The sequence below is a fragment of the Salvelinus fontinalis genome, chromosome 7 (genome assembly GCF_029448725.1).
Source record: "Salvelinus fontinalis isolate EN_2023a chromosome 7, ASM2944872v1, whole genome shotgun sequence".
Taxonomy (NCBI): Eukaryota; Metazoa; Chordata; class Actinopteri; order Salmoniformes; family Salmonidae; genus Salvelinus; species Salvelinus fontinalis.
In genome coordinates, this window is record NC_074671.1 from 20,393,670 (window position 1) to 20,406,051 (window position 12,382).

At 40.0% G+C, this 12,382-nt stretch overlaps 1 protein-coding gene across 3 annotated transcripts; it reads right to left on the reverse strand.

The window, feature by feature from the left end:
- Positions 1–228: 228 nt before the first annotated feature.
- LOC129859181 (regulator of MON1-CCZ1 complex-like) lies at positions 229–12,130 on the reverse strand. 3 transcript variants are annotated; one of them, XM_055928623.1, is made up of 20 exons: positions 11,903–12,125; positions 8,738–8,814; positions 8,568–8,652; positions 8,401–8,457; positions 8,186–8,272; positions 7,219–7,359; positions 6,861–6,964; positions 6,647–6,736; positions 5,745–5,850; positions 5,257–5,365; positions 4,891–4,935; positions 4,702–4,755; positions 3,919–4,047; positions 3,670–3,776; positions 3,140–3,259; positions 2,953–3,030; positions 2,488–2,592; positions 1,885–1,953; positions 1,236–1,461; positions 229–408 (listed from the first exon to the last, which is right to left on the reverse strand). In XM_055928623.1, the coding sequence occupies exons 1-20, from the start codon at positions 11,999–12,001 to the stop codon at positions 329–331; spliced, it is 1,968 nt and encodes a 655-aa protein (XP_055784598.1). In that variant the 5' UTR covers positions 12,002–12,125; the 3' UTR covers positions 229–328. The 3 variants fall into 3 exon arrangements, with proteins under 3 accessions (XP_055784598.1, XP_055784599.1, XP_055784600.1); XM_055928624.1 differs by lacking the exon at positions 3,670–3,776 and having other exon boundaries at positions 3,944–4,047; positions 11,903–12,126; XM_055928625.1 differs by lacking the exon at positions 229–408 and having other exon boundaries at positions 1,344–1,461; positions 2,448–2,592; positions 11,903–12,130.
- Positions 12,131–12,382: the final 252 nt, after the last annotated feature.

Consider the following 12,382-nt stretch of genomic DNA (forward strand, 5'->3'; position numbering starts at 1 on the left):
GTCGGCAATAGAAGCAGACACCATCATAATTATGTTTTTCAAACCATAAGCCAGGTTTGTGTTCATTAGGCAGAAGGACTACCTTGACTTGTCCAATAAGAAATGCTCCTTTTCGTTTACCATTGCAAAACATTTTCTATCGAATGCCCTAATGAGCATGACCCAGGGTTAGTCAGAAGGACGTCTTGTCAAGCGGACTAACGCACAAGCAAAGCATGTCACACACCATTGATTGTTAGAACATGTACAAATTATTTTATTAGCATGATTTGAACAATTATTTACAATAAGTTAATGGACTGTGGGATAACATAAAATATGTCTCGACTCAAACTGTTACTTGCTTCATGAGTGCCTGCTCCCCGAAAACTTGCTTGAAGTATACCACATGCTCCTCACAGTGCTCACCTATTGGCCAATCAAAACAGAGTATTAGGGCAAAGGTCATTCAATACATGCCAGTGGCAGCTAGGTGGAGACTCATTCATTTATTAGCTATTCATGTATTAATTAGTCATTTATTCCCAGGTTTATTTATTACACCACTGCAAACACGTTGATTGTGTTTTTACCATTAGTACCCATGGTGTCCTTATTAATTTATACATTTCTTAAAATTGTATACAGTATTTAGACAGGTATATGCTACGCTGTTTGTCATCCTCTTGAATTGCAGTTTACGTTGATAATGTGGGTGTCTATTAAACCTGAAACCTATAGGATAAAGGTTCACAATCATTGATACTCGCCCATTCACACATGTTCAAAGAAGCCATGCAATTGTGGTAAGAATTTTATGTTAGGGAACAATCAGATGCATCCACATGAATAGAAAAGCAACAGTTTCAGCATATGCCTGTTGTTCCTGGCTTAGCAGAGTTATTATTTGGGTCAAGGCAATCTAATATAAATCACACAGAGGGAGGGCACTCATTCATTATTGAACACAACGGCATTGCCAACATTTCTACCACAGAATAGAGTCCATGTGAGAATTATTTCTACGGTCATTACAAAGGATTTAGTCAGACCAGAGCCATAAAAATACATAGTCTGGCGTCACTCCTACACAATTTATTCAACCTATCGGTGTGTATAAGTCAAGCCATCTGGCTGAAGACAATGTGGTTCTAGATGAAGTGTTCTGCTATGTGGGCCAAGGTGAAAAGTAGTGCACTACATAGGGAATAGGGGGCCAATTGAGCTGCAAGCCTAGTGTAGTGGTGTCACATCACCTGGGTTGAAGCTGGAGCTGCCTCTCAGACGCAGGTTCCTCTGCTCGAAGAACCGGAAGATGGTGTAGAAGAGCATCTGGTCGGCCGTCTGGCGTGCCGCGTCCAGGAACTTGCGGGCGGAGATGTTGTCGTGGCCACCCACGCTGCGGATGAAGCGCAGTGCACCCAGCACTTGCTGTCTGGACAGGAGCACCTCCACGATCTCATCATTGGCTGTGGACAGTCTCTGTCACACACACACACAAACATAGATGTATGATGTTATAGATCAGCATGTTACACATCGATGTATGATGTTATAGGTCAGTATGTTACATACATACACATATTGTAGATCAGAACGTCACATGGGAAACCATCACTGTGCTGACTCAAACAAACCAAACTAGATGTATTGTTATAACTCAGCCATGAATGGAGTTTGTTCACTTGAAGGTTCCTTATTTGCTATAATTAGCTGTACCAATACTAATGGAACTAAACTAATGGACCTTTAAAATGGGATTCTCTGGAAAAACATTAAACTCTCCAAAGGACTTTGGATGTCATGTGTGATATTCGATAGCTGTTTGAACAGTGTGTGTGTTTGTTTTTTGAGGGAGTGTTTGAGTGTGTGTGTTTGAGGGCGTGCATAAGTAAGGGATCCTACCTTCAACATATCCAGGGAGAGCTGGTGTGCAGGGGGGTATGTGCTTTCTAGAGACAGCAGCAAACAGGCCTTAGAGAGAATGGTGATGCACATGGTAATTCCATGACCAATCAAAATAAAGATCTTACTGTAGAACTGATCCAAGGTCAGCTCAAACAATGAAACAAGAGAGAGAGAGAGTAAATAATCAACCACTATTAGAGCAACATCATGCCTTTTATCCTTCAAACAAAGTTATCCGGTGAGAAATGGGATCACAGGAGAAGTAGATGGGGGAAGAGTTTCCCACGCATTATATTGGATTAAACACCATGTAAGAATGAATTGTGAAAGACCTGGGTCAAATACATATGTCAAAGGGCTTTACTATTGTTTCCAATGTACCAGGAAAACCATATGAACCGTAGCTCAAGCTTTTTAAAAAAAGTATTTGACATGTATTTGACCCAGGTCTATTCTGAAGCATTGCGTCTTCAGTGAATAGCTTGCTAGCCCTTTGTCCCAAACGTTGTATTACTCCCCTGAATACCCAAAAGCTATTGATGACTATAGCAGCAAACTACCAGGAAATAGTTGAGCTGTATGTAGTAATTGCTGATTCACCAGTGGCTTGGAGTCGCTGAGGACGTGGTACTGGAGGAACTGATGGAGCATGTAGAAGAGGTTGTGCTGAACCAACATCTTAATGACCAGCTCATACAGGTAATGCTGGGGGGGAAACAGAGAGTGGTTATTAGGTTATTCAATTGTTGCATCTGAGCTCCTAGAGTGTGCAGCTCTCTTTTTCTTTTTGAAGTGTTCTACTCCGCTAGCCAGTACCTCGCCTAAACAGGTGTGCGTTCCTTTCGCCTCCGGAAACAGAGAGTGCCTTAATATTTCAATATTATCTCCAGGGCAATATGGACCAATTAATATGTAGGATCTACAGGAACATAAAGTATACTAATGTAGCACTGGCAACATGTTACAACATGAAACGGTGGCATCTCACCATAACTCATAAAAGAACAAAATAGGTTCTGATAGAGCCTCCACAAAAGACATATCTGCTTTTCTGCAAAGGAGTACCTGGACGGTGATCTGGACCTGGTTGAGTGAGCGAATGTACTCCATCAGCACAGCAATGATAAACTTGTGACACGTGTCCTGTTAGAGGGGTGAAACAATATAATGTTCAGTCATCTTACAGGTAATTGAGATTATTTAAATTTTAATTATAAGCCAGCCATTGAAATATGTGCTTTGCCGCTGTCACCTTTTTCTCAGAGAAGGAGGACAGGACGTGGGTGTACATGTCTGACTGGTCGATAACCGCCTGCGTCCGGACGGGCCTCTCCCGAGCAGCGCTGCCTCGGCTGGGACCAGACTCCGTAGCCTGGAAGAGATGAACAGGAAAGAACAAAGGTCATGTCACTGAGACAGTGTGTGAGCTACTGATCCGCCGTAACACGGATGACAAAACTCTCATCTGTTCAGCTGATTATAACAGCTACATCCTCTGTGTTATTCAAGTTACGAGATCAACGTTGTTGAGACATATCTAATAGTGAGATATCACTACTGTTCTAAATATATTTTCACTGTGTCCCTTGATTTTCAAATGACTTAAGTGAACTAACACAATTCGTTTTTCTGTGCATTTATAATAATATAAGTAATATCATTGAAGTACATCCATTTAGCCACATGCATACACACTCTGATCATGCCTTACTAGCAGTCAAGACAGCTGTGCTAGAAACAGCATGGCTTTCGTTATGCAGTGTTTTCATAGACTGTACTCACCACAGTGTAGGTCTGCTCTGCCTCCAAGTACTCTTTGTAAACTTGGTTGAGTTTGTCGAACACTGTGGCCACCACTGGTAAGCCCCCCTTATCTCCCCTGTTGAGCACTGAAACACAGTGCGTGAACGCTATCTACGGGCACTATGGTTTAGGGGTTCTCTAATCATGAACAAACTCGACTTCTTGTTTTATTAGTGTGCTTGCTTCAGAAACTAACAGTCTCCCCTATGTTTCACGAGGTAGTCTTACTTTGTGCGCACACGGACAAGATTACCATCTTGCAGTCTCGTCTGCGCAGGAGGAAGTCCATCAGCTTGCCCTTGTCCTGCAGGAGGTTGACGGTCAGCGGCAGCTTCACCTGCAGATACCACAGATACCCTGAAGCAAAAGGGGAACACACAGCACAGGAGAGAACCTGAGTCCCACCCGGAAACAACCAACTGTAGATCTGAGAAGTTTGGACAGGCGCAAGCAATATGGCAACCATTCTACATAGTCTACCAGAGAACGAGGTGGCTCTCCTACCACAGTGGTTACTGTATACCTATCTGTTCCTATCAGATCTACAGTGAATAGGGGTTAAGGACTAGTGGTTGTTTCTTTTTTCTTTAGTATTTTACCCCCTTTTTCACCCCATTTTTGTGATATCCAATTGCAATCCAATTACGATCTTGTCTCATCGCTGCAACTCCCCAAAGGGCTCGGGAGAGGCGAAGGTTGAGTCATGCGTCCTCCAAAACATGACCCGCCAAATCTCCTTAAAACCCGCAGCTTAATCCGGAAGCCAGCTGCACCAATGTGTCGGAGGAAACACCGTTCAACTGACTACCGTTGTCAGCCTGCAGGCGCCCGGCCCGCCACAAGGAGTCGCTAGGGCGCGATGAGCCAAGTAAAGCCCCCCCGGCCAAACCCTTAAACCCGCTGCGCCACTGGGGAGTCCTACAAGTGTTTTTTTCTGGTTCAAATTAACCCAGACAGTTTGCCAGGACATAGTCGTCTATGGTTAGATGTGTAGATGTTCTTCTCACTCACCTTCGCTTGCACTGATGATGATATCGGGTTGAAAGACGCTCCAAGATGAGGAGTCTGAAGGTCAAGGGAAGCATAGTAATACCAACACTTACCATCTCCATACTATCCGTCCCAATTATCATTGATACCATTCCATTGACACAAGTGTCGCCGTAGCTCATCTAGCTACTGGCGTTTCATAAAGGATACAGAGCTCACAAGGCACCGGAGGCTGGGTGGGCACAGCAGCAGGACCTATGGAGACAGGGAGACGTGAAGTTCGTTCCTGTCATGGGTTAAAGAGACATGGGACATAAGGGAGCGCAAGGAGAGGAAAAAAACTGTTTTCAAAAGTGACAGACGGGAGTGAACTTCTGAAAGTTCTGTAATGTCTCACACAGTATGACACATGGGGGCCCGAAAAAATAAAACAACAGACAGAGAGAGACAACTGGAGGGACAGGCAGACAACACAGGCAAAGAGACAAATATAAACCCAGACAGTCAGCCAGTCAGACAGACAGTCGGTAAGGACCGGCATGGCCACATACAGTAGTCAATCCATGTAGCCTATACCTGTTAGGGGAATCCTGTAGGGGTGGATGGAGCGACCAGGCAACACAGGCTGATGGACGTTAAGAGCACAGTCAGGCTCCCGCAGCTTGATGTCAAATATGATGGAGGTCTGAAACAGAAGACATTATCTACATCATTCAGGACTGAACGTGTTTGGACATTGGATATGGAACAACACGATAGTAGTATTTTTTTGTCTAACTTCGAGGCTGCCGCGAACTTGGGACTATAAGGTTCTTTCTGAATTTTTGTCAAAATGTAGTTATTGACGTACAGTAGCATTGTTCTGTTTAATGTTCTCTACCTATATAGTAGTCTAAATACCCCAATTCATGTTGTTAAATTCAAAAGAATACAAGATTAAAATTGCTGACACCATTCAAACCAATAAGGGTTAAGATCTTTAAAACCAAATTATTTCAGAATCATCTTTTTGCAGATAGAATCTTATAGTCACGAGCTCTCAATTTCTGCCAAAAGGAACTCACCTGAGAGCTCTGATGATGCACAACAACCAGGTTATCCACCACGTTGAGGGCAAACTTCCCTGTGGTGTTGAGTTTTAACACGTTGGTCTTCTTACAGGATCCCTCCCTGGGAACAACATGCTGTTAGTCAGGACCAATGACTTATATAAACCCTGGATTTCTGATGCTATGTATTGACCATTGAGAAGCTTTGATGCCACCGGTCGGCCATATTGGCCAGGGGCGCCGTGTTGAAGCCACCGTGACTCCATCTTGGCACTCCCCCACCATTGTAAACAATATTTTGGAAGCTATAGAAATACATGTATTGTCTACATTTGTTTTTGACATGTTTATTATATTACAGACACCTTAATGCATACTTTTAAATTAAATTGTGAGCTAAACATACAAAAAAACATCTAAAAACATTTTCCTCAATTTTTTGGGGGGGGTCCTTCAAACATTTAATTGAAATACTGTAGAATTCTATTAATTCCAATGGAGGACAGTTCCTACTCCCCGTTAAGTTGTCTGTAATATAATAAACGTGTCAAAAACGAATGTAGACATTAATAAATGCATTTCTATAGCTTCCAAAATATTGCTTACAATGGTGGGGGAGTGCCAAAATGGAGTCACGGTGGCTTCAACACAGCGCCCCCTATCAGTAATCTAGTGTATATATAAACCATTGGTCAGGACAGTGACTGACATAATGTCACTTTATCCCTTCAGCTATTCCCTATTCACAAATAACACCATACATATTTCATTTCAAGGTGGTTGAATTAATGTCTCTAGCAACTCTGCATATTAGGGTGATATGATTGCTGCATGACCTTGTTAAGTTAGTAGTATGAATTTCAGCATGTTTAGAGCAATGCCCATTAGGAATATGCTATATGAAATGTAAGATTTACCTGGGTAGCTGATAGAGGACCACCTCAGCACAGGGACTGTCAGTAGTTCTGGAGTGATGCTTCAGATACATTACATACAGCTGACCGTATCTACCATTAGAAACAAAGTGAACAACTCACTTAGCTTTTTATACTGCCAAAAGTTGTTTGAAAATGTTACTTGAATATCGAGCCAAACTATGACATTTCAATTCAAACACAGATGCAAACTTACATGGTGGCCACAGCAATGTCCCTCTCTGTCAGATTGAGCTTGGCTGGCTTGGGAACCCCTGGAAGCTCAATCTCAAACTTGGGCATTTTAGACATGGTCCCACTCTGCAGGTACAAACAACAACAGGTAGGTCAACACCATCAAAAACAAGATAACGACAGTGAGCTTGGACAACCACTTTAATCAAATCAAATGAAACACTAACCTATCAAATGTTTGATGAATAGATTTTCAGCAACTTGCGGCTGCTAATGCTTTCTCAAACATGAACATGAGCTTTGGTGGAATATATCGTGTCTTACTGTATCCGGTTGTGGACATGTCTGAAACATTTATTATCTCAGTTGTGACCACTTACTTTGAAGGCAAACGGCTGCAGCACGTTTCCCTGGGCGGTGGTAGAGAGCAGGATGACTGCAGTCTCAGGACAGTACATGTACCAGTTCACATTGACGCTCTGACTCTTCAGCAGCTTCAGGCTGCGTTTGTCAGGAAGCACCTAAACACAGCGGGCATCTCTTTGACATACACTTCATCATCTGTCTAATGTCGGAAAAACTGGCACAAGAAGACATTTTTCTAGAACGCATTTGGAGCCTAGTAGACATCCATATATACATGCTTTTTCCAGGTACAATTTGACCTTACACATCGCACTAGGGCAAAATCTGCCAAATTCATAGCAGTCAGTTAAATTGAGACCTCTAGTGGTTGTAGTTTGGATTGAGTTGACCGAGTCACATAAGCTTCATGTGACAATGTTTTAGTATAGAAAAGAACAATACAAGTTCAATTCAACCGTTTGTGTAACAATAATCTAGGACACAGTGCATTCCTAAACCACAAAACAACTAGCTTATTACTCCCTTATCACAAGAAATAGGAGTCGTAAAATATACACTGAGCGTTTCAAACATTAGGAACACCTGCTCTTTCCATGACATAGATTGACCAGGTGAAAGCTATGATCTCTTACTTATGTCACTTGTTAAATCCACTTCAATCACTGTAGATGAAGGGGAGGAGAATTTTTAAGCCTTGAGACATGGATTGTGCATGTGTGCCATTAAGAGGGTGAATGGGCAAGACAAAAGATTTTAGGCGAACCAGTTTAAGTGTGTCAAGAAATGCCACACTGCTGGGTTTTTCACGCTCAACAGTTTCCCGTGTGTATCAAGAATGGTCCACCACCCAAAAGTCATCCAGCCAACGACGAAGGAGTCCATGCCCTGACAAATTGAGGCTGTTCTGAGGGCAAAAGGGGGAGGGGGGCAAGTCAATATTAGACAGGTGTTCCTAATGTGTTGTACACTCAGTGTAGTTACCTGGTAGAACTCAATTCCCTGGTCAGTGATGAAAACGATTTCATTCCAGTTGGTCCAACAGAAGCCCAAAATATTGGCATTCTTCATCTGCCAATCAAAACATTTGAATATCAAAACCAGAACTATAGAAGATTTGACTCATGCTTAGTTGCACCTATGTAGAAATTACAGCTATTTTTAACTTGAAACATTTGACACTGGATATGCTTGCATACCTTACATTCCTGGGAGCATTCCAAATGCGGATAATCCGGTATGAAGCTTATGAAATCCTAAAATAAAACAGGCTTTCGGTCAGGCCATCAGCATGGAAACACAATGTTGGAATAACTTAGAGGTAGGCTACCTACATTGAGTCGAGAATGATTTATGTAATGCTTACCACAGATTTTGGTGTTCTCTGGACAGCCAAAATCTTATTTCCGATCGAAAACTTAATGCACTTCACCTCTCCTTTGTCATCCATTCTGTGAAGAAAATAAATACTTTCATGAGATCATCATCACTGATCTTACAATATTCATCATCACAAGTTATGTGCAATGTTGTTACCTGAAGGCAACTGAGTTTTTGTCATCTGGTCCTTTAACCACAACCCCAGTGGCACCCCCTGATCGTACTGCAAACACCTGAATGGGCAAAAAGGGTAAACAGAGAAAGCTCAATATATAAAAGGATTTGGGAGGTAAATATTACATTTAGATAGGGTAGCAATAAAATGAGGGTTACTGAAGCATAAAATTGAGGGTTACTCCTTGTCTAGTCTGGTAAATGTATTGCCAGTGGAGAAACATTTGTTAATGTTGACTATATACTATAGCTAACCAATTTGTCTACCTCCTTTACCTACCGAGGTAAAGTTGGTTTTATATTCACTTACTTACTTTCGACATTCAACAGACATTCGCCAAAAGCCATTTACAAATGTAAAACTCAATAACTAATTCACCTTGTCACAGAATCATCAAACTAGATATGATTTATTCTATAAATGTCATGCATACTTTTACAACCTCTGTTTTGAATACAAATTCCAGTTTTGATTGGATAGAAATACATAAAATCTATAAAATGCAATTTAAAGCTGTATAAATCAATAACTAATTCACCGTTTGTCACAGAAACATTAAACTAGGTATGATTTATTCTGTACATGTCTAGTGTACTTTACAACCTTTGTTTTGAGAAAAATTCCAGTTTTGACTTGATAGAAATACATAACATCTATAAAATGCCATGTAAAGATGAAGAAATCAATAACTAATTCAGTGAGTGTCGCAGAAAAAGTGAAAATATGCATTTATTTGCAATAACTTTAAAGAAATGTTCATTTCAAGTGCAATTTATTTTATATAAAGTTAGACAATGTTTACATAAAGTTGTACAATGTTTACAATCTTAAATTGTATGCCCAATCAATGTTTGCATTTTTGGTGTAACAGTTCCACATTTTAAAGTAGTTACAAGGCACAACAGTAATTTAATTATGCGTCTAATTTAACAGCCAAGAAGCCCCTTCCAATCATTTTATATTTTGGCTTTGTTGAAGTACTTCTTTGTCATCCCCAGACAAGCTGAAGGGTACCATCTCCTGAGGTAATAGATTCAAGTGTTCAACACTTACAGCCAAATGTTTAATACCCCGGGTATTCCCAGAACACATCCTGGAAAGTCTATAGATACAGTGGTCACTTTATTAGGTACAAACCCTTTTACATTTGGAACAGCGTTAATTCGGAACTGTTGATGAAACTGGGAAAGGAGATAGACTGTCAAGTTTTTAAGTCCAGTTGGAGTTGCAAAAGTGAAAAAAGTGTTGCAAAAGTGTTAAGTTACAAAAGACCATCACAGACTGTGCTGTCATTTTGCACATTCTAAAGTTCAAACAAACAGTAACAGAATACCTGAATACTTCTCTGCATGCTTTAGTGTCTAGCAAGCCAAGACCACGGGACTTGGTGTATGTAGGAGCAATTTATTTTTGTGAATAGGGTGGTGAACCTAATAAAGTGGCAACTGAGTGCTTTTGAGCAGTGTCTGTCTGTTATACGTTTGATCAATGGGTATGATGGTACATCTAATCCCCAAGGTCCTTATAGGCTCATTTGGATATATAGAGTTGGAGGTAAAGAAAAATATATAAAACTAGGACATTAAAACCCTGGCAGAATTCCACATCCATTCACATAAAATGTGTATTTTAATGTATAAATACCCTTCTAAGACCACTTTCTTTCTGGACATTTTAAAAGGTTTGCAAATAGTTCTTTCTGCAAGGAATGTGAATTAAAAGGGATATGGTAATACCTATGTAGGTGACTTAGTTTCTCCACTGGTATAATGGATATAATGTGTGGTAGTTGCACACCTCCCTGCTGAATTATGTAGAGCTGATTTGGGCTAGTCTGATATTGTTTTGGTGAAAAAACAAATTTTCACTTAGGCTTTGTGCTAGCAGTTTAAGAGAGAAAGCGAGCAAATAGCATAGGGACAGCCTGGTCGAAGTCCTCGTTTTTAATGGTTAGTGCCAGTAGATTGCAGAGGGGTTCACATACAGTTCAGAGACAAATCATAATGTATACATTTAGCCCAAAAACAAAACATGTACAGTCCACTTCTTATATTAGTGCTTTTTTTGTTATCCACCCTCTGGTATCTTTCAATACCCATGCTAATACATATATACAGTATATACGTACACTACCGTTCAAAGTTTGGGGTCACTTAGAAATGTCCTGTTAAATTAGACGTATAAATAAATGACAGTTGTGCCTTGTAACTACTTTAAAATGTGGAACTGTTGCACTAAAAATGCAAACATTGATTTAGCATAAAATTTAAGATTGTAAACATTGTACAACTTTATGTAAATATTGTCTAACTTGATATAGAACAAATTGCACTTGAAAGTAACATTTCTTTAAAGCTATTGCAAATAAATGCATATTTTCACTTTTTTCTGCGACAATCACTGAATTAGTTATTGATGTACTGTATACCGCTTTAAATGGCATATTATAGATGACGTATTTATATCAAATCAAAACTGTAATATTTAGTCAAAACAAAGGTTGTACAAAGGTATGCTAGACATTTATAGAATAAATCATAGTTTGATGTTTCTGTGACAAACAGTGAATTAGTTATTGATTTATACAGCTTTAAATTGCATTTGAAAGATTTTATGTATTTCCATCAAATCAAAACTGGAACTTTTATTTAAAACAAAGGTTGTAAAAGTATGCTAGACGTTTATAGAATAAACCATACATAGTTGTATGTTTCTGTGACAATCAATGAATTAGTTATTGATTTTTACTATTTTAAATAGATTTTGGCGAATGTCTGTTGAATGTCCGAATGTGTGAATATAAAACCAACTTCACCGAACACATTAAATTAGTCATACTGTATGGCTACACCTTCTTCGCGGTTGACAGCCATCCTCATCTAGTTAGCTATCTGTTCTTGATGAATGAAAGGAAATGTAATTGTCTTAAAAGTAAAAGTTCACGGATTATGTATTTAGCTAGCTATAAACGAGCTAACTAAAAGCATGTAGCTATCTATATCAGTGTGGTGTCACGAGCATAATCCTGCTAGCTAGCTAGCGTTTGGACACATCGGGAGTGTGTATTGGTTGGACTAGTCATACGGACTCCCGATGTGTCCCAAAGCCACTAGCCAACTAACGTTAGCTAGCCTAGGCTACTGTACCTGTTTATTCGCTTCGTCGAAAAACACATTGTTGACGCTTGACGCATTTTCAAATTGCACAGGGTTTTCACAAAGTTCAAGGTAGTGTTCCTCACTCATTGTGAACTTTCAGTTATGCTATGATGTCTTGTAGTTGTCAGTGTTTGTGCTGTATAACGATTTCAGAACTGATTTGTACGAAAGATAGGTTCGTCACTAGACAGTCATAAACCCCGCCTATTTCTACAATTGATCATCTTAAAATGTGATATAAAAACGAACCTTAATCCACTGTTAATCTTATGCATAACCCTAAAGATCAAAAATCGTATTTTTGTTTTCATAAATGTTTACATCGTCATTTTGATTTAGTGGCTGTGCTTGCTAATTAGCGAAACAAAGGTCCAAGAACCTCTCTAGGGTAAGTTCCGGTTGAAAATCATGCAAATCACGCGAATCGCCTACCATAGTAAATGTCCCTTTCAAAATATAAATCCCATC